This window comes from Xyrauchen texanus, chromosome 13 (assembly GCF_025860055.1).
Source record: "Xyrauchen texanus isolate HMW12.3.18 chromosome 13, RBS_HiC_50CHRs, whole genome shotgun sequence".
Taxonomy (NCBI): domain Eukaryota; kingdom Metazoa; phylum Chordata; class Actinopteri; order Cypriniformes; family Catostomidae; genus Xyrauchen; species Xyrauchen texanus.
The window spans coordinates 41,997,855-42,020,251 of NC_068288.1; the positions used below are offsets into that span (position 1 = coordinate 41,997,855).

A 22,397-nucleotide genomic window follows, 5' to 3' on the forward strand; every position below is an offset into this window, starting at 1 on the left:
GATTGGAGCAGTAAATTTTGTACTGTAAGATGTTTGTAAACTGGAGGTGGTACATGCCATAATCATCTACACTCACATTCTTACTCGATATATTCATTCCAACTTGAGATGCTCACTGCCTGACCTAGAGAAGCCAATGAACAAGCAACAAATAAGAGTAGAAAATCATGAGTGAAGGACAGATTCGCTCTGTTCCAAAACCTAGTAAGTTTCCTTGTTAGACAGCATGTTTAGACATCATAGGCACTCCTGAGGCAAATGCTTTTTTTGAGTTAGCATAATTATGCTGCCTCCTAAGATACCTCGTTTTTAGCAAATAATAAGGCTGCATCAAATGTATCATTGAGGAGAATGCATTGCGTTGTGCTCAGTGGAAAAATGTACAATAAAGAAGGCAAAAATACAATAAAATAAATCAAAAGCAAAGAGAAATAATGAAAAGTAATAATACAAATAATTGAATAGAATTTAAAATGTATTATTTTAGCAAACATATGTGTGTGCTTTTTATTTGTATTCTTATTAGGGTATCCTGTCCTTAGCTTAGCAAGAGGCTATCACAAAACTCTATTGAAATCAATTATGAGCTGAGTCTCCTGCACGATTCACATAAGGAGCGTGTTAATATGACTCACATTTTGTCTATGTAGAACATTCCAAATCAGTCCCTTTTGAGGTCCATACATTCACAATCAATTTAGGATATAGAATATGAATCACTACCCTACAGTTTTTCGTGTAAAATGTTCAGTCACCTGGAAATATGTCACATTACGGAAGTAAAATGGGTTGCGATTGGTAGACGATACATCGGATTTACTGATTAATCAGTGCTGATAGTTGCTTTTTACTTGTAAAATGTTTAAACATTCTTTTAAACATTCTTTGCGATTTAAAAAAATATTGGTTGATTCATCGGTTATTGTCCTTTTCTACCACCTTACTAAGTGTATCTGCAAAATTCACTATCAGTCGTCATCTTGTTGCGAACTCCGTTTCTTGATGACTTTACTCTTAAATTACTTAAAAAGCATAAAGTTTATGAAAAGGCTTAGGTTGATGTTATCAACAAAATAAATTCTGAATGAACTTTGATAGGCTCTATAAAAAGAAGTGATTATGTATAGAAGAATCGGAAAGACAAAGTAGTGGATGGTAAGCCAATAGAATAGAGGGAAGATCACACTTGAGGTGGCACACCTTTTCATTCTGTTTTACAGACACTATTTCTCACTTTGAGTCGGGGCGTTATATTTCTGATCTGGAGATGTACCCTGCTGGAACGATGTTGCTGCGATTACTAGGTTGAGAAAAGCCAGCGCCCCCTAATCATTTATAAACCTGCCTATTATGTGGGGCTTCCAGTTCATTTATAGGCTATCGATCACAATGCCGGGTGCCCTGGTAATCGCATACAGAGGCAGAGAGAACTGCTGGCTGTTGTTTAAAATCATTTTCCCGTGATCGTCAACACACCGTCCGATGTGTGTGCGAACATGTATTTTCACAGGGATGCGGTGAGAACATTGTGTTAGAAAGAGAGGATAAAGGTAGAGAAATTGTTAATGTGCAATGTATTAGAGCCAGATAAAGAGTGAAATATTTAGATGTTGTAGAGGAATCTAGATATCTGTAGGATCAATGGAAACAAAAACAGAATGGATGACAGAGATTGGAAAAGCAAGAGAGAAAACGAGGGGTTCTATTTCAAGGAGAGATGATAGTCTGAGAGGTTGGAAATGTATAACCCACTAAGGGACGGGCTTGATTTAGATGGTTAGCTATAAGACTCCTCGCAAATCCAGCATAAATTTCTGAGAATGACATTCAGTGTAATGACATTGCTCAGAGGTTGCTCTTTCTTAGTTTAGGAGTCTTAATGGAGTACTCAGTTGCATTTTGGTTTATTGTCTACTTTGTCTCAGTTTTCTTACATGTTTCTTCTAAAAGTACTCATGAGAAATAAAAATGGACAAATATGTCAGTTGTTGATGTAGTAATAACATAGAGCTATAAGTGTAATTGTAGAAAATCAATTCTCAAAGAATTTGAAAAGAAATATTCGAGTTCATTTTGATACAGTGTTTAGATCTCATCTGAAACTCTACTGGAAAGGCATGCAAGATTACTGAGATCTTTTTTTCCCCTCAAGAGAGAAGTCGGAGGCTTAAAGTCAAATATGATTTTGACGTGAATGCTCAGCGTCTACGTACAGTCGAACGCGAGCCTGTCAGATTATATACCATTTGACTGCATTAACTCCATTTGCTAGTAAATATGGTGCACAGATCAACACAGTGCAGTAGAATCTCTGTAATATTGGTAATAATATGGTTTTGCCAGGTATACAACACAGTAAGCTGTAAATACACGTGTTTAGTTTGCAGAGTGCAAGCCTAAGAAACCTGCAAACCCCATTTCCATAACAGGCTGTATATCTTTTCACGTTTCCGAATTTATTACACCACACATAATGTCAACATTTCATAAAGGAAGTTATAAATTTGAAGCATGAAGGCTGTAGATTTTAATGAATGCATAGCAGGTTACTGGGTTATATTCATCCCGTAGTATCCCATGTGAAACAGTTGTGCAAGAATCTAATAAGATGGACATTACAAGTCATATCTGGCTTCTTTGCCAATAACAGATTTGTATTTTATGCCAGATATATCTTTCATACTATGAAAGTGGCCCATTCTATAGATATATTTTCATTAATATACAGTACTATAAATCCTATCTGACTATTGTTGTTTCATGCACACATACAACATCTATACTGGTTCTGCCTCCAATAGTTGAAGGGACAATAGGTGTTATGTATGATCTTGTCTTGTTTTACCGTTGCCCCTTTGTCTTCCATTTTTGTCCCTTTTGTTATTCCATAGTTTTCACTTTTGTCCTTTGTTTTGCTCCACATTCTCCCTGTTAGCGTTAGTGTTCGTTGTTTATTGTTTTCACCTGCCCTCGTTAGTTATCTTGTTTGAGTCCTGTTTGTTCATTGGTTCCTGTCTTCCCATGTCCATGTATTTATATCCTGGTTTTTGGTTCAGTCCTTGTCTTTCGTTGAATGTTGTTAGCCCGGTGTGTTTTCCCTGCCCGTTTTCTCAGTGTTGTGTTTATTTTCCCCATTGAGGGTTTTCCTTTGTGTTTGTTTTGATTTTGTTAATAAAGTAAGCTTGCGTTTAGATCCAGTCTCCTCATCTGCCTTCGCTGCCTTCTGTTCCTAACAATAGGAGTGTTTGGGAACATTGTTTTTTAAATGGAAATTGGAATTGCTGGCACCAATTGGAGACTCAATTGGTGCCAGTAGTGCAGCAGAAATTAGACTTTTTGCCTGACATATAAGGACAGAGTTTTCATGTTCTCCATTATCCTAAAGTGTATGTATAAGACTAAATGTGCCCCATGGGATCGCACAGCAAACTCTGCTAATGTTTCAGCATGCCTCATTTATGGATTGCACTGTTTATTGATCAAATTATAACTGTCTCATATCTCATCAGCCCACAGTGCAATATATTCAAAGCCACAAAACCTAAAATAAAGATTGAATATACAGAATCTGCATTAGCATGACCTTAAGCACTTTTTTAATAATCTGCATATGTATCATGTCCTATTTGATGTTGCCTACAATGTACATTTGACCTTTATTTCTAGGGTAGCAGGAGTGGTTCAATATTTCACTGGGTGGGACGTGGCAGACGCTTCTCTCCAGTCATTTTAAAAATATAATACACCCACAGGGCCACCACTTTGAGATTCGCCCCTTGCGGCTGAGACGAAAACACATGAATAATTAATTAAGAAAGAACTGATAGCCATAGAGGGAAGGAGAACGCAGAGGGAGGGGCTGTAAATTGAGGGACCTTACTTCTCTCTCTCGCTCTCTCTCTCTCTCTCTCTCTCTCTCTCACCCGCTCTCAAACTTTTACTTTTTGTTTGCTGGCTATTAAACCATAAGCACATAATTTGAATTTACTTAAAAACGAATTGACTTAGTCCAATATAAGAAAATGCCCTAAGATAGACTAAATATGTATATTTTAGTATGTTTGAATACAATTTTAAAATTCTCTCAAGAAAAGGTGAGTGGCACTTGGCTGTGCGAAACTCACCGCCACAATTTTAATCTGTTTCTAAGTAGTTGCTGAGGTGTTCTGTGTGGTTGTTGGTGGTTGCTTCTTATCCCATTTTATTGTCCTCCAGGCAATCCTAAAATGTATAGCTTTGAACTCTTTTGAGAAAAAAAAAAAAAAAGATTGTAAACTACATTTTTAATTGAGAGAAATATTGACTTTAAATATATTTCACTTAAATCTGACAAGTATTGATGAAAAAAATGGTGCAATATACTGTGTACGTTTTATGTATATCAGTATCATGAATGTCACAATGTTAGCTTAGCAACATGCTAACTTAATTAAATCAGTCGTGAGTAATGTGTCTTGCTCGATTCTCTTGAATAGCACTAATTGTTTTGTTGCGCATGTCGGAGCAGAATTACTGTCTAAGCAATGCATTACATAATAGTAACTTCAGTTAGTTTAAAATGTTGATGGTTAAAAATGGTTTGATATTGCTTCGTTTATGCCTCTCCGAGTACAGAGATTTTTCCAAAATGTTATTTTGTTCTGCATACTTTGGAAAATTATGATGTTAGGTAACAGAGTTTTCAACCAAAAACATATTAGTGTTGACCTGGTCTCAGAAAGCAGCTGCATATGTAGACAGACAGTAGACAACAAGGCAGCTGACTGGGCAAAACAAGCATCAAAATGCAATTGAATCCAATCAATCAGATCCAGTTTACGTTTTAGGAGCTGAAACCAAATTAATTCTGAGCATTCTCAGCAGCTGTTAACTAGTGACATTTTGTAGCTGCTCTTGCTGTGAAATTGGCATAGTTGTTTTCTTCTAATAATACTAATACTTTCCACATTTTCCTTGTGGCACTAGAAATGCTACAATGCTAACACATCATGTGAAATTATTCGCATTTCGCAGTGGAGAAAGCGGAGATTTTTGGCTTGGATGATACATTATTTAGCCCCAGAATTACTTCAAGTGTTATGAATTTTGAAGGTGATTAATATGCAAATAGCTACATTAATAATTTGTCGAGTTATAATCCACCCCTCTCAGCATCTGAAAGATGCTTTGGGTGTTTAAAGGAAGCCATATGAAAGAAATCTTCATCATGTGCACCCTCCATTCCTCTAGTTAATGAACTCATTAACATCAATATATTTCTTCAGTTCTTCCAATCTTATTCCAATAAAAGGTTTGCAAGGACAGACTGTCTTAGTCTGAGTATATTGTCATGCATAAGTGTCCATTCTGAAGTTTGCAATATACTGAGCCTTGATTTAATGAAGCTGAGATAGCACACAGTTGCCCAGGTCTTAACTGAGCTTTCAGGGACTTGGTTGTGATTGAGAGGTATTAGTGCAAAATAAACAAAGCTGCACATTTTTTTGAGGGCAACATCACATCCAGTACCTATTCCAAATATTTGGTTTTCTGTTTTCTTTACGCCTTTTTCCAAGTACCCCAAAAATATAATGATTATGACCCAATTAGTTTTACAGTAGTAGCTATGTAGTTTGATTGGCCAGGATGATTTAAAGACTTAAAGTCAAAATATTTGTTTTTGATTGGAGTTTTGTGGGTTTTAGTCCATGTTAGCTTTTCAAAATGTTTAAAATTGGCAGTTTTTCTCTTCTGGGAAAATGGACCAAAGAAATTGATGACTCAAAACTTGTCCACAGAGGTATATACACATTATTTTCCAATAAAATGCTCTCTAGAATGAGCATGTCCCTCCCCCTTAAAGTACTGCAAAAGACTAGAGATAGCAAATAGCAACTCATGGTTTTGCAGGGCTGTGATGTAAACTAAAGGATAATACGTTTTTAAATTATAGGACACATTGATAAATGCCTTTGAAAAAGCATCCTTTTACAGTTGGAAATACGTAAAAAGAGTCCTAAAGTTTCCCATCACTACAATTTTGTCTTTTTTAGCTTAATAATCATGTGTAGTCTAGATTTTGCCATTCATTAACAGCATAAATATTCAGCAATAGATACAATGCCTTTTAATCTTTAGATAATGTGACAGAAATTACACTGTTCAGACAGCGGTTTGACATCTCTTTATTGTATTATTGATTAAAAGGAGCACAATTCACTATTGTTTCCATTGATGCCTGGGGCTTGTACATTGTAAATGTAACATATTGTAAAAAGGAATTAGGCCTCTGCTAATTGAGTTTCTGCAACTTTCACATGATGTCACCAAATAATATAATGACACCATGAACTTATTACATGTACAATCCTTCCAGATCATTCTGAGGTTACGTTTTTCAAAGGGCAAATTGGCACAGTATTGTGGGGATTGAACCAGCAACCTACTGGTTACCAGCTCTAAGAATTAACCGGATTTGTCTGTCCTCTCAACCTGCCAATTGCACATTGGGTACTCAAGGATTTTGAATTCTCCCTTCACAGATGGAAGCCACAGTGAGATGTCCCAGCCCTCGATGACCATCCAGACATACCCATATGGGGGCTGTGAGTCAGTGGAGATGTCCTATCAAGCCGGCCAGTTCCAACCAGCCATACGAGTTGCAGACTTGCTCCAACACATCACCCAGATGAAGTGTGGGCAGGGTTATGGGTTTAAAGAGGAGTATGAGGTAAGAACAGACCATTTTTGATGGAACATAGAATTGAAATCGAAAAGTATTTGGCTGATTTTGAAGGGAAATATTGCTAGTCTCACATAGCTAAACTATTGTATACCGGCATTAATTCTGGTCCAGTTTGCAGCTTATTTTGGCCAAGAACCGCTCACTTAGGCCAAGTCAACTGATACGTTATAGCATGAAAACAAATTGATTTTGCTATATGTTTACACTTCTCTTCCACAGATTTTTCCTCCAATGAAAACAGATACTTTCTAAGACACACTTTATAACAGCATACATTGGAAAATTATGATGTTAGGGAACTGCAAACAGAAGATTCATGTTTGACCAACATGAAAACAACTTATTAGTTAGTTTTGTTTTTCATGACATTAAGGGGGTTATGAAATACTGTAGATGTTAACACCATAATAGAGAATAATATAAAAAATAGAAATGCACAGATTATTTGACAGATATATCTCAAAAGCAAAGCAGAATATATAGTTCTACTCATTGTTATCTAGTTTAATTGCTACAAATTACTTCATAATAACTGAGAATATATAACCTGGAGAGATTGTGTTATTCCTAACAGAAAACTTTTAGCGTTTTAGAATAGAAATCAAGCCACAGGTACACTCAACCTTTAGGGCTATTGAGCCTTAAAAGGGCAACTTCTGGAAAGCCTGAATTTGAAGGTTTCATGCACAATGATATAATGAATTTGCGACAATTACATTGTGTCAAGCCTCTCTGAGGCAATTTTGAAAATCGTACAGCTATAAAAATTTGTTTTAGCCTTTTATGCTTGGCAAGTGTTTTTATTTAGCAAATATTCATGAAAGAAATATTCAATTGCACACACTTTCTACTCACTTTAATAATACAAATAAATCATTCCTATGATTATTCAAATTGACAAAGGTCACCAACATAGAAATCGCATCTGTTATATTGTCTCCTTGTCGTTTGAAAGGAAATCAGAAAAAAATGACAAATGATGTTTTGTGTGTCTTTATATTCTCCCTTTTTCATGTGCAGATGTGAAGTTATAAGCCTGCGAAAATGTACGCTGGCACTGTTGTGACCTTGCCATTTAGTTGAACTCTGTTGAAGTGAACTTGAATATGTTGTACACTGCAAACATCAGATAGATTTGAGATGAACCTTTGATACGGCCAGTTATTTTATCTGAATTTATTTCCCATAAATTGTGGCTTTAAAAGTCTTAGATGTTGCCTTGAAGAGTTTTAGTTTATTTAGAGGTTTGTTTTCATTCACTTGAGTAATTAATGTTTTTAAAGCACATTTTTAAGAATGCTTTGAATCTTATGTTCCAATATGAGATAGCTATATGTAGTTTGCTGTTTACTATAAGTACAATAAGGGCAAGATATTACTGTATGATCAGACATAGTTACATTCAAAACACTTTTGACTAGTAAGCAACTGGGGTAAACACTTATTAACACATACATTTATGTCTGCCTTTTGATTTATTTATTTTTTAACTGAGGTGACAGAATGTCAGTAGCATGCATGGAGAAGAACAGATTGCATTTCATGCTCTCTAGTATCCTTTTGTAATATATGCTGTCTTCACAATTGACATTGTGCAGGTCTTTGTCATTAAAGCAATCTGGTCTTTGGGATAACCAAACAATGGTGACTTCACATTAGGTCTGAATAAGATTAGGCCAGAATAGAGACCAGAGAGAGGTCTACCATGATCTGAGATATGGTTTTTATTTGTTTGTTTTTGATATCTGGTTGCCTCTTTATAAAGATTGACTTATGAGAATTACAATAATACTGCTTCACATTGTCTGAAGTCTAGAAGTAAACATGACATGCATTACTGGAAGCTCATGCCTGTCTTAGCAGTCCATAGATTGTGCCTTCTGTTTAAAGGGTCATTTATCAAGTTATAAAGCATTTTTGTTTTTGTCTCTCTCTTCCAGCATGATTTGCCTCACAAGTTCCTCTGTAAATGAAGTTGGCAGATTTTTTTTCACATTTACAGAATATTGTCATTGCTGGATTTGTGTGTGTATTTCATGTCATAATTCCTAAAGTCAAGACAAAAGGGATGAAAAGGGTACAGACAAAGGTTTCAGGGTTTGGCTGGTTATCATGGTTCACTTAGGTACTTGTAGTTACTGTAACTACATTATTATGGGGACATGAATCCTCTTTCTCTGTTGACTTCCATTCAAAATTAGGCATGTATTTTGACCAAACAATTGAATCTCTTTGAGATGATTGTGAATGCGAACGGATAACTTTCTCCAACTATTATATACCTCCTTGGAAAAAATGAGGTAAGACTAGACAGATGAGATATGATGGACAGAATAACAGAGAGAGAGCGAGTGATGCAGATCTGACCATGCTGGCAAAAAGCTGATGACGGCCATGATGTCAGCATAATCGCATCATTAATCTCATTCTGACAGATGTGTGTTCACAAATCTGTGTACATGTTAGAGAGAGAAAAAAATTAGAAGTTAATGGAACGTATAAAGGTTATACAGCACAACAGTGACCATTCTCTTTTTAATGACCTTGGTTCTACAAGCATTTTTAGTATTATTTCTTTATAAGGATGTCCAAAACTTCTTCAGTAAAGAGTTTTGAGAGTTCTTAGAATTAACCAGTTTGGAGATTAATCAGAACTCACAAACTTTCATTTTAAAGTGTATATATTCAACATGCATTATATACATATAACTACTTTATACATACTGTATATATATGTTATATATAGGTCAATCCCTGAAAGGGCAAAGACCCCATTGAAATCCTTGTTGTCGTTATTCTTTTTTTCTTTCTGCCATGGGAGTCTATGGCTGCCCATAGAACCGTTTACAGGAAAGTTATGAAATTTTGCACACAGCTAGAGGACAGTCTGAACTGATACCATAGCAAATTTGGAGTCTGTAACTCAAACCCTTTAGCACCTCTAACAGGTCAAAATTTCACAGTCGAATGTATACCTTGCTTTTGATTTCCTAGAAAACTAGATTTTCCGCCATTTTGAATTATATGGAAACATGTTTTTTCGTTACTCCTACGATTTATGTCTGATTTCCACTAAAATTGTTTTAAAGCGATCATTAGATAGAACTACACAAAAGTTATCCCTTTTTTTTTTTCGATATTTCAAATAGTTTCTGAGAAAGGGCTTCACGAAATTGATGGCTTGCACGCCAAAATGGACTTCATGTTGTATCTCTGCAACACTTTGACAGATTGTGACAAAACTTGGTATGTGTCACCGCCATCATGCCTTGAGGTCATCTGCATTGTTTTGCCATACTGCCCCTACTGGTCAGGAGATATTTTGGCTCCTGACCAGTATCAGCCATTTTGGGCATCGGCCATTTTTTATTTTGTCGCAAAATGCTGTATTTTATGAACGCATTGGTGTATCGTTATGAAACTTTGTATGTGTCATCAGACCATGCCCTGAAGGTGTCTGAGCAGTTTAGTTCCAGTACCAACTAGTGGTGGAAAAATATTTATTTTTGTATTTGTGAGATTATAATTTTTAGTGGTGTTGGTCTGTTTTCACTGGACTGGTCTCGTTAAGTTCGGGAGGACTTACCAAGCGCAACGATACAATATTTGCTGTGGTTCACCTTATGGCCCCTTGCCACTTAAAAAAAACTTTTTCGAAACTACTTTAGCAAATTGCTTCAAAGCTGTTCATCCGATCATCCGAAAAAAAATTTTAGGAGTGAAGAGAACATGGCAACATTTTGCTTGTAAATGCTAAAAAAATTCAGATGCATTTTAAAAGTGGTCTACTTTTACGTAAATTGATATAACTCTTAAGTGAAATTAGATATTTTCACCAAACTTGACACAATTATATAAGGGTTCAACCTGAGATCACACAGAAAAAGTTGTGGGTTTTGGCCATTTGGTGGCACTATAACGGAAAAATATGATAGTGGCTCTAACTATAGAAACATTGGTCCAATTCATTTCAAAATTTGTATGTAGTGCCTTTGCATTCAGTGTCTATGTGGGAGTTGCCATCATTGATCATGAGGACAGCTGCATATATTGAGAAACATGGCAGCCGTTGGCCAGTCATCAACAAATTTGACATTGAGCACACCAAAATGGACTTGAGGCCATATTTTTGCATTTTTGTGAGACTGGTCTTGTGGGTCATGCAGAGAACAATGATACCATAGGTGGCCATGTTTTGATTTTATGTAAATGTTTTGCTGTTGCTATTACTCCTATAACATTTGTCCAATCAACATGAAATTGAAATCTGCTGATTATTTGTAGACCATGCCTTTTGTTTAGAATTGTTTCTCAAACAAATTTGAATGTACCACATTTATAAAAAATACTAAAGAGGAATTAAGGCTGTTGCATTTGCTTAGTAAAATGAAAATATTTTAGGACCTTGCCCGGTGGGGGGGTGTGGTCACTGTGATTTCTGGATGCCCTGTAGTAAACTGAGTTCTCCAATTTTTTACAAAAATCCTACAAAGTGCTTGAGAATACACAAAACAATGTATAGTGTGCAATGTTGCACTTAACATCCTCTGCACAACCTTTAGTAAACACTCTTTATCAATTTAATAATAGCCAAGAGATCAAGCACTTTTGTTATGTCGATGATAGGGATTTTAATGTGCTAGTAACTAGAACAAGCATATAGAACAGTTGTGTATCTTGAGAAATATGTCCATAGATATTTGTTATTTATCTTAAACTCCTACAGCATTCATCAGAATTCTAACTTAAAATGTTTCACAATGCTTCTTTCGCTGCTCATGCTGCCAATATTTGGCTTGACCCCGGTATTGCTGCTTGCAGCTATATTTATTATTATTATTGTTGTTGTAATTATTTTTTATTATTATTATTTTTGTTGTTATAACTTTCCTCAAGAAACTTAACATCTTCTCAAAGCAATGCAAAAAGTAAAGTAACATAAATAAATAAACGATCCGTAAATAAAACACTTAATTAGGCTCTTTGTGTTTTTAGTAATATCTATAAATAACACAAAAAATATCTGAAGGAAAATATGCCTGATGTGTTTCTTGATATCAAACATCATTCAAACAGAATTGTAGAAAGGGTTAATATGTGAATCTTAAAATGTATCCTTCATAATCAACCTCTCATCTTCTCATACAAATGAATTTGAGGCACGAGCAGTCGCTCCTCCTTCCTCCATTTATCTGACAGAGTGTGCAATGTGTATGTGTTATGTGCTGTACACATTTATCATGTGGCAATTTTGCGTTATCTAGACAGATACAATGATCCAAAATGTGTACCGGTTGGCAAATTTCAACCGGTATATCATGTCTACCGGTATATCGCCCACTCCTACTGTATGATATTTATAATGTAGCATGACCACATTACACAAAATAGTTCATACTTGAAAATACATTTTGCACATTTTAACAGACATTAAGGGCATTACTAATCAGATAACAGTAGAACAACAACACACCTATGCTGTCTTCTTATGCATTTAGGAAGCTGATGAGCAATGTGATATGAACATATTTTAAATATATTAGTCTGAATACAGTGAAAAGTGGATATGATGATGTTGAGAAAGAGAAAATCATATTGTTTTGTAGTGGTGATGAAGATTATAGTTATTATAAGGATATGGGGGTGAAAGAGGTCTGACAGTCTGCTGTATTTCACAGATACACACACATGCTCTAACACAAACTCACTGTAGACCCACTCACATATCTCTACTTGTCCATTGAGACACCAGTGGAAGTTTTATTTCGCACTGTCTTCTCTTCACCTCTAAACATTTCTAATAGTATCAAAAACAGAAGGTTAGAAAAGAGAGAAGCTCCAGTGAGGGTGTTTTTGGAGAGGTGGATGAGGAATATATTCCTCATGGTAAAGAACAAATGAGAAATAAGTTTAGCTCTTTGCTGGAAGAATGCTGTTTTAGTCCTTTTCTATAAAGGTTCTAGGGATATTTTAGCTATGCTTTAAAATGTCTCATTAAGAACCTCTCAAACTGTTTAAGTTTCTCTGTCTGTCAGGGGGACACAGAGCTTGACTCAGTTACCCTGACTATATCACAATTATAATGAGTGCATTGGCAGAGTTGCCAGATGCCAGCATCCCTGCATTAAGAAATGTGACTGATTTATTTTAAAGAGTTGCCAGATCATGTTTAATTCACACTGAAAACGTGGTTCAATAAAAATGAGGCTTTTGATTTTCACTGGTGCCAGATCATGTTTAAATCACCTGAAGTAACAGTAGCCTACTACGGATATGATACGCTCTGCATGTTTGAGCTTTTATGCTTGACTAGTTCCAGATGGGCTGCATCAGACTTTGTACTGAAAGAAAAAAAAAATACAATAATATCTTGTATATGCCCCTGCCTGATGCTGATTGATTCTTCCAACCAAAAGAGTCTATGAGGTAAAAACCATTGTATGTAAAACACAACCATAATACCCAACGGATACAAAACATTTTAAAGGAATAGTTCACCTAAAAATTTTAATTGTGTCATCAGTTACATGCACCCTTATATGCACCCTTATTTACTCACCCTTATTCATTTTTGGATGAACTATTCCTTTAAGTACAACTGAAAAATACAAAATGCAGTTGCTAACAAGCAAGTTATAGGTGAACAAGATTAGTTTAGGATCTTTTCATGTAATTATTATGTTTCCTTTAAAACTGATTGGCTGTGATGATGTAGCATTTACACTGTCAGTATGGACAAATTAATTGACCAGGTCACTGTCACTTTAAGGCAATGTGAAGGTGATGATTGATCATGTAAAATAATTGAGGCTATTTACAGATGTAAAAGACACAGCAAAGCTACTGATTAGCCAATTATTCATGTTTTTTGGACTAACTGCATGCAGCATGTTTGAACTAATGTCAGTTAAACGTTATGATAAATGTCATGCAGAACAGTTGTATTTTCATGTCATTTTATTTTGATGTCATTCATGTCTTTAAACTTTATATTAGGTGGCCTAAACTACTGTGTACTAACATTAAATACATACTAGACTATGCATTTACAGTGTATCTACATGTTTTTCTGCAAAATTGGGGTTAGAGTTAGGTTTTGGGGGTAAGGGTTAGGGGTAATGTTAACAGTGTAACTACAAATGTAATTAAATGCAAGTACTTTAAATGTAATTACAATGCAACAACACGTATATACTTAATAAGTAAATTGTATCAAATGGTCAAATATATAGTAGTTAAGGCCACCTAATATAAAGTGGGTCAGAATCTTTACAAGAAAATGCATAGGTAATTTATTAACATTTTCAACTAGTTACGTTGGCCACTATGTATTACTTAGAAAATTACGTGCCTCTATATAATGTCTGTCTCTCTCTATTATTGTTCTTTCACAGAGAAGTCTGTTGAAAAACTTCACCATATTACACGGTCATCATAAAATGTCTTCATTTTGAGTTACTTGGTCCATAAAGTCTCTTTTTCATGCATAGTGTTGTTTCTCTTGGTCTGTCACAGTAAATGGTTTGTTGTGTGTTTGGACAGTATAAAGATTGCACTACAGTTTAAGTGGCCACTATTCAACGCTCTTGTCTAACAGTTTCGGTGTTGTCTTTGCCCTATGGCTAAAATATGACTCTACAATTACCAGACTCTTACACACTCAAGGGACACTCAGCGATATCAAGAGAAATGACTTGTGTTATCTGTAATTCCTGAAGAACTTGCCAAGAATAAACCTCAATCTGAGAAAAGTTTGCTTTCCATAACTTTCATAAATGATCAAATCAGAACCTATGACTTTGAAGGTACTCTGTGATATCTACAAAATGTTGATCAATGTGGCATAGAATGTAGAACTGGTACTTTTTTGGCCTTCAGGGTTATATATGTATATATGAACGTGAGCTCAGATTCCTAGGGAACACATGTACCAATACAATTTATTTCTTGAGCCACATCTGCCAAATGAATAAATGTAATTGTAAGTCTTCAATGTGCTGGATATGTCTGAAGGTATTCTTAAAATGATTCCAGGGTCTGGCTGAGGGACAAACGGCCCCATGGGAAACAGCCAAGAAGGATGAGAACCGCAACAAGAATCGCTATGGCAACATCATCGCTTGTGAGTACCGAAACAACATGGATTCTCTATGGTGTTTAAACACTTGTTTGCAAAATTGCATTCTGTAAAGGCATGGTTTGGGTTTCTCTCACCTAGTTGACCTCACTTGACCTCACTTGACCACTCTTTCTTCTTCAGTACAGTTGTTGGCCAACATTTTACCCTAAAGAATTACTAAACAACAGACACTCTTTAGCCTAGATAAACTGATTTAATGCATTCACAGCTCATAAAATAAGCACAAGGATGGATACATACACTTACAAGTTAATAATATTGTTTAAGTAAACTGTAAGTATGCTTTTAATGCACAGATTCTTGTATTTCTACATATACTGTATGAAAAGACCACTATTTTTTAAGCTAGCTTATTGTTCTATCATGCATTGCAGTCACATAGTAGTACCTTGGTACTTTGATGTTTTGTATACCATAGTACTGAATGATTACCATACTCATTTTTCATGGTATTTACATAGTACTCCAAGGTACAAAATATAGTATTCTAAGATAAATACTATATCATTCAAAGAAAACCATGGCACTACCATGGTATATGTCTAAAAGTCTCTGGTACCACCATGCCACCTATTTGGTAATGTAGCAGCACAATTCATTATACTCTATCCTGTTATAAACTTTATTTTTATTTTCGAAAAGGTTTACTGACACTATCACTATCACTGACACTATATTCTTAAAATTAGATGAAACAGTAGCCCAAATGAAATAGCCTGTCACGGGTTGATGGCCAGCGGGTATTATGATAAATTTGCTATTAGTTAAACCAGCCAAATTAAACAAGTTGTTAATAAAACTGTCCATCATGTTGTTCATCAGTACAAATGATCATTTTTGTGGGAAAATAGTGTTAGAAGCAGATGAGTGAGATGGCTTTATTTAACAAGAGATGCCTAGGGCAACCTTTTGCTAATGAGTGAGTCGTTAGTCGCTTATTACTTTGACTGGCATTGTAAAATGCTAATAAACTGCGTCTATAGCACAACATCTCATTCAGATAACAAGTAACTGCTTAAAGGTGAATTTTGTAATTATGTTGGTGCTAAAATACTCTATTTAATGTTTAAAGATGCAATTTGTTTATGGGCATGATGTAAACACACAAGAACAAATGATCAAATCCTCCACATTTCATGCCAAATCGAACCCGACAGCTCTGCATGTTAACCATTGAAGGCTTAGTTTTGTGCTAAGACAAGAATATGCTTTTGAACACAATTGAATTTTTAATTTAGATTTTTTTAGTTTTTTCATGTTCTGGCTCAGTAATGGTATTCTGTTCATTTCTAATGAAATGAGAAATCCTCCACAGTGGAATTTTTTTATTAAACTGATGTTGCTTTAGGTTAAGTTAGGACTTAATGCATATGGATCTTTACATAACAGAATCATTTCAAATCTGCCAAAAAAAGGGGGTTGTTTTGTGAAGTATTTCCCTGTGTTTGCAGTTTTAACCACCACAAATTGGAACTATGTTTTGCAAAGCATGCCAAGAAAAAATCAACCCACAAACACATTCCTTGATTAACTCTGACAATTTATGGGAGACGAGGAAAGCCGTTTCATTTTGAGACATCTGTCCCGTCCCGCTCATCCCTTCAATGTTTTAAGCAGGCAGTGTCAGGCATTTTAGCCCATATGGTCATTTATAATTCATGAGACTCTACACCAAAAATAAACTGTTATTGGCAAACATTTACATATCAGTGAAATGGAGAATGGAGGAGATTGGAAGACAGCTCATATTTACCCCTACTCTGCTTCAAAGCAGATTCTAACATCTCTGGATTTATAATACACTGACATTTTTGTACCATTTCCAAAATGTCCTTCATTAGTATATCTCTTCATTTATGTTTGTTGTAGCTTGTTAATGAGGTAGAGAGAGTAATAAATAGAGATAGATAGCATGCTATGTCTTGGCGCACAACGTTTGACAGACGTGTGCTGTTTCAGTTTGGATTTGATTGGCATGAGGAATTGAAGCCCATTTCATACTCTGTTTGGACTGAGATTGGAGGAAATGCATTGGCAGCAGCTTAGAAAAAAATGGGCGGTACAAAAAGTGAGCTACAGGGGTTATCCCAAAGCAGGGGACAAGGACATCGCGTAGAATTAAACAGAAAGAGAATCGGAGTGATGTTCGTAATGGAACAGAAATACGGCACATGAAAAGAAGAGAATGTATAGAGGGATTAAGCAAGACTTTAACTCTGTACTTATCTGAATTTTTTTGCATTTAATGTAGCACCCTGGGTCTGAATATCCAAAAGCAGTTTGCAAATAATGTAATATATCAGAACTGTCAGTATATTCATAAAACAGCAGATAAGAAATTCCCGGATGAGCTACTCAAGGACGGAGTAACCACTGGGCCATTGCCCAGGGGCCTCTAAACCCAAAGGGCACCAAGCTCTAAATAAATTATTTATTATTTTGAGATATCTGTTATAAATCCATGTAAATGTCAGCCTTATATGAAATACCATTTGTTCGGCCGAATGTGTGCTGTAACACAGCAGCGCGAGCACAGACACTCGAGTGTACGCTCTGGGAATCTGTGTCTCACAGATGCAACGGGTTTATTTGATGGACTACAGAGAACAGCGTCTGATTTACAAAACGCTTCCAAAGATAAGATGCAGTTTACCCTGGCTGTGTACAAAGCTGATGGTTTAAATGCATATAAGCAACAGAATTCGTGCAACAGTATGGAGGACTTGGATGAAAACTTTTAAGTCATAAGAACACTAGGTTTTTGAAATCTATTTGTGTACTGGTCTGTCAAAAATGTATTCCTTCACATGTAACACAGAGGACATGGTACTTTGTATGTTCATATGAACTGAATTCAGTTCTGTTACTGAATAAAAATCATTCATATGATGCAATTTTCATGTTGCCAACACCACACAATCCATCCATGAAGAGAGCCAAACTCCCAATGGATAACCATCACACATGAGCTCATTATACCAACCGTCACTCATTTTAACCAGTTAGTATCATTGCCTTTGTGGATCTGAGGTTAAAATATGCAAGGTAAGGCACCCGATGAAAAATAAAGTGTCCAGGTTGTTCATCTTCATTAGTCCAAACAAAGAAGTGAACGTGTCTTGTCCTTTTAAGTTCTCTGATTGTGTGGATCTATGTGTCTGTGTGAAGACACCTTCTCCTTTCTTCTCTGTGAACACTTCAAATTTTGACATTTATTCCCTTCACGTAGTGCTGCCAGATTTTCAGGTTCTCTTGAAGTCTTTCTGGACAAAAAAACCTTCTCTGATGAATTGGCCAAAGCTTGAGTATTAATATTCACATGGGCAGCATTTTGTAATAATGATCTTAAGTTATACACTATCTGTTTATTTATCATCGATTAACAATCATAATCAAGAAAAGCCAACTAGCCAGATTCAAACCTCATTTACATAAATAAATTACTTATTCATCATTCATTTATTAAACTACCCTATAAATCCTTAGAAGTAACAATAGGCACAAATGGTGACATACAGTGTAGAATATAAAACTATACAATGTATGTAGATAGGCTAGCTAAAATAATTTGGTTTTGGGAGAATTTGATGAGAAACTCTTGAGTTCATTTTGAAGTCTCTGACTTTTGTCTGCAGACTTGGGCATCATAGCAAATCTAAGCACAGTTTGAAACATTGTTAAAATCTCTTCTGAAGCCTTAGAGAAGAGACACGAGGTTTTGATGGTCTTTTTCTAAGGAGACAAAAATCTGAGAAGCAGCAGACTTCAGCAAAAGTCTCAATTTGCTCTGCATTTAATATCATTGCCATCTTTAAGATATTCAAGAGATTCCCAGACTTTGGTATTCTGAAACACTAGAATATACATATATGAAATTTCTAGAGTTTTTTATTTTTTATCAGGAAAAACATCTAAGAAGCAGTAGACTTCAGAAAATTTTTCTGTCTTGGAGAAACAATTGACATATATAAAAGATCTAATTCTGTGTTCCAATGTTATGTTACATAATGAGATCACACGAGGTTACACATCACGAGAATAACAGGTGGAATTGAATTTCCTCATTAAGAAGCCCTACATACAAGACAAAGTATACCCTTTTTATTGCCTTTGCTGCAAATAAAACCTCGAAAATTAATCCTGTTCAGATTAGGATGACACTGGCCTTAACACCAAGCTTTCAAAGTGCAAACGTTCACATAAACACATCTGCCTCTTTTAAGCCCCTCCGCTTCTCCAGGTAGACTTCAGGAGCAAAGCGTCTTATCCCAGAGTGGATGGAAATGGATTAAACTGGATTAACTTCCAGAGTGCCGAGCTTTTGCGCCATGAGGTGTGCAAGACGCTTGGCCCATTTGACAGAGGAACCTCTTTGCTGCCAAGAAGTGATTTAATAGGCTGTTTTGGTGTATAATGTACTAGGTCATCTGACAGCACACTGAGGTTATATATACGAGCAGGGAAGAAGACACAGGCTTAAGAGCGGTGATTAAGAGACTGGTGACATTTTTTAGGCTGTAATTTCAAAGAGAGGACTTCTCCCTTTTAAGTTTGTTAATGTTAAGTTCTTTTCTGTTTGGGATGAGGTGCTAAAAGATAGAAGAAAGGCATTTTAATACTTTTTTTGAAATCTTCTGTTTGTCTGCCCTTAAAGAAGCCTATTCGTCACTTAACATCAGGGAAGCACTATATAGTGATGATATCGGTATTGGCCAATTTTTTTATTTTTTTTTAAATCAGCACTGGTCTGATTAGGCTGATTTTGAAATAATTGAATATCAGTCTTTATTGTTTATTTTCCCATTCAAACTCTTTTCTATGCCAGGCTACAAAATTCCTACTCATTTATATAGATTGTCTATTGTACATTAAAACATTTTGATACCTGATTTCACTTGAAAAATGTACCGGAAAATTGCAGATTTGAGCTTAAGTGTGAACTGTACTATAGATTTATTCTCTCTGTAATCATATCAGTATTAGCCAATATCAGTGCTTTTTTCAGTAAATTATTAAAAAATGTAATCCACTACATATTACCATAACAAAAACTGTAATCAGATTGCATTAATGATTACTTCATCAAAAAAGCAAACGTTACTAATTAAATTACTTTTAAGTTACTTTCTGATTCACTACCTTTTGATTTCAGAGCATTTAGATTACAGTAACTAATTACTTTGTAATCAGCTTACACAGGCCAATATTACCATATTTATTTTATTAGGCTGACTTTAGAAACAGATTTTATTAGGTCTTATTTTTTCAGTTCAAATTGTTAGTAAACTATAGTACTACAAACTTTTTTTCCTGTATGGTAAGATGTTTTGATGTCTGATTTCACTTTAATCATGTAAAATTTGACATTGGAGCTTCAGTTTGAAAACTGCTTTTGTTAAGCTACCAAGCAAAACAGCACAGATTTATAATATCTGCCATATCATAATATAACATATAATATCATAAATCGGCCATTACGAAAGTAAAATATTTAGTTTTTCTGAAGAAAATGTGAGGTGTTCTTGCTTTTGCAAAAATAGATGCCTCAATGCAGTGGTGTTGTAGGTGGTTCCTAGGGAGTTGCTAGGTAGTTGCTAAGATGTTCTGCAGTTTCTACGATATTCTTGTGCCAAGATATGGCTCTGGAACCATTTTCAAAATTGAACTTTGGTGTTATTCTTTGCCCATTTTATCATCTACCAGGCAAAAACTGTCAATCTGATGACAGTGCACCTCTCCTCAACAAGCTGCAATATTTGAGGTATCATTCATATCCGTAGCACAAACAGTGTGGGACTAGCTACATGCCAAAATATAATACTTTGTGTTAGGGCTATGTTGAAATCACTAACCCTAAGTATGCACAAAAGTAACAGTGCTTGGCTTTGCAAGTAATTCCAATAATATAAAAAATATCAAAATCCACTTTTCATCATATGTCACTGTAATGTCTTTTTCACCTCAGTCTCCTCCCCTGCAGTCCTCTAAACAGGTGATCATCCAGGCAGCTAGATAGTTTTGCAGGGATGACTAAGAACTACTTTCCCCATGCATTACAGCTCACACTCGTCTGTTATCTGGTCATTCCTCTCCCAATTAGAGCTTTGTGTCTGGCCCTTCGCAGTGGAGAGGAACCCAGCTGAGGGCTTGCCCTTATGACAACTGACTCAGTGACATCTAATTATCCCTGTGTCTTTCTCTCTCTCTTCTTTTCACATCCGTCCATTTCCCCTCTTGTGTTCTTCCATTACAGACAAAGCCTTTCAGGGAGCAGAGGTCAGCATACATACAACTGTGAGAGTGAGAGACAGTTGAGATGTTTGTGAGGTGGGAAAAAGCCAAAAATAAAGTTTATAGTTCAACAATATGAGTTGGTTGAACTCTGAGTAGATTTAAACTGGAAGGAGGGTTTGTCTAAGAGTAAACAACCAGCACAACACCCTCATAGCTCTAGAAACTTGTTTCTCCTTGCAATAATGAATACAAAAATACAAAGAGAAACTTCCATTCATTTGCTTCATAAGGGAGTAGATTACGTAACAATAAACTTTTAAACTTTAAAGACAGACCCACTGCAAGCTCCAAAGTTGCTCACAATGGTATATGCTTTTGTTGAGGCAATCAGTCTAGTCAACTTCATTTTAATAAAATCATGTTTAATAGTGTAGTTCCTGGTGAAAAACTACACAACTCATGATCCTGAACAAAAACAATCCTCCAATCAGAGAATTGCATTGAAAAAAGTGTGCCAAATGAGCCCTGTAGCAACTGCCTAGTCCCAATCCATTGGCTTGGAGTTGACATGTTCAACAACACATTTGCATTCTCTGTATGATCAAAGCGGAATGCCACACGTGTGTGCGGAGCAAGTATCAGACCCGTCTTTTACCGCCTCCTTGCTTTCCATTTCCAAGCCCTTTCATTTCTCCAGTAGTGGCATCGTAATTTTCAGGATATACAGCTTCACCTTTTTAGGGTGGAAAGACGTGGTGTTCGTGTTAAACTCTTTGGAGGTCGTGCTTTTGCGAAGAAAAGAAAATTAATAAAAGAAAATGTAATTAAGTCAATTACATGCCAAGATCTTTCCATCTCTGGTGAACTGTACAGCCACTTTTACAAAAATGGTCAGATTCTTATTGTCAATTCCCAAAGTATAATGCTGAACTCAGGTCATCCAGGTTTGAGTTGCTAAGAAACAAGAGTTTTTTTTTTCTAGGAAAGTGTTACCCATCATTATAGAGATTTTTGAAAGATGTGATTGTCTTCCTTGTGCACAAAATTAGAGTGAGCATCACAGGTTGAATGCCTTCTAATAACACGTGCCTGCCATTGGTAATTGCAATCAAACTTCAAACATTTTTGACTTTTTTTAAACAGGATAATAATTTTCTTAAAGAGGCCCTATTATGCTTTTTGGGATTTTATCTTTCCTTTAGTGTGTAATATAGCTGTTTGTGCATGTAAAATGTCTGCAAAGTTACAAAGTCCACACCAAAGGGAGTTAATCTCTCCCATAGAAAGCACTGCTCCTGA

The 22,397-nt window shown here is 35.7% G+C and overlaps 1 protein-coding gene across 1 annotated transcript in view; it reads left to right on the top strand.

Annotated features, from left to right (window-relative positions):
• Positions 1-22,397, top strand: part of LOC127653872 (receptor-type tyrosine-protein phosphatase T-like) — a 322,776-nt gene that overhangs the window by 266,557 nt on the left and 33,822 nt on the right. Inside the window, exons 21-22 of the mRNA XM_052140673.1 lie at positions 6,522-6,709; positions 14,759-14,846. Of these exons, the coding sequence (XP_051996633.1) occupies positions 6,522-6,709; positions 14,759-14,846 (276 nt within the window). The remainder of the gene's footprint in view (positions 1-6,521; positions 6,710-14,758; positions 14,847-22,397) is intronic.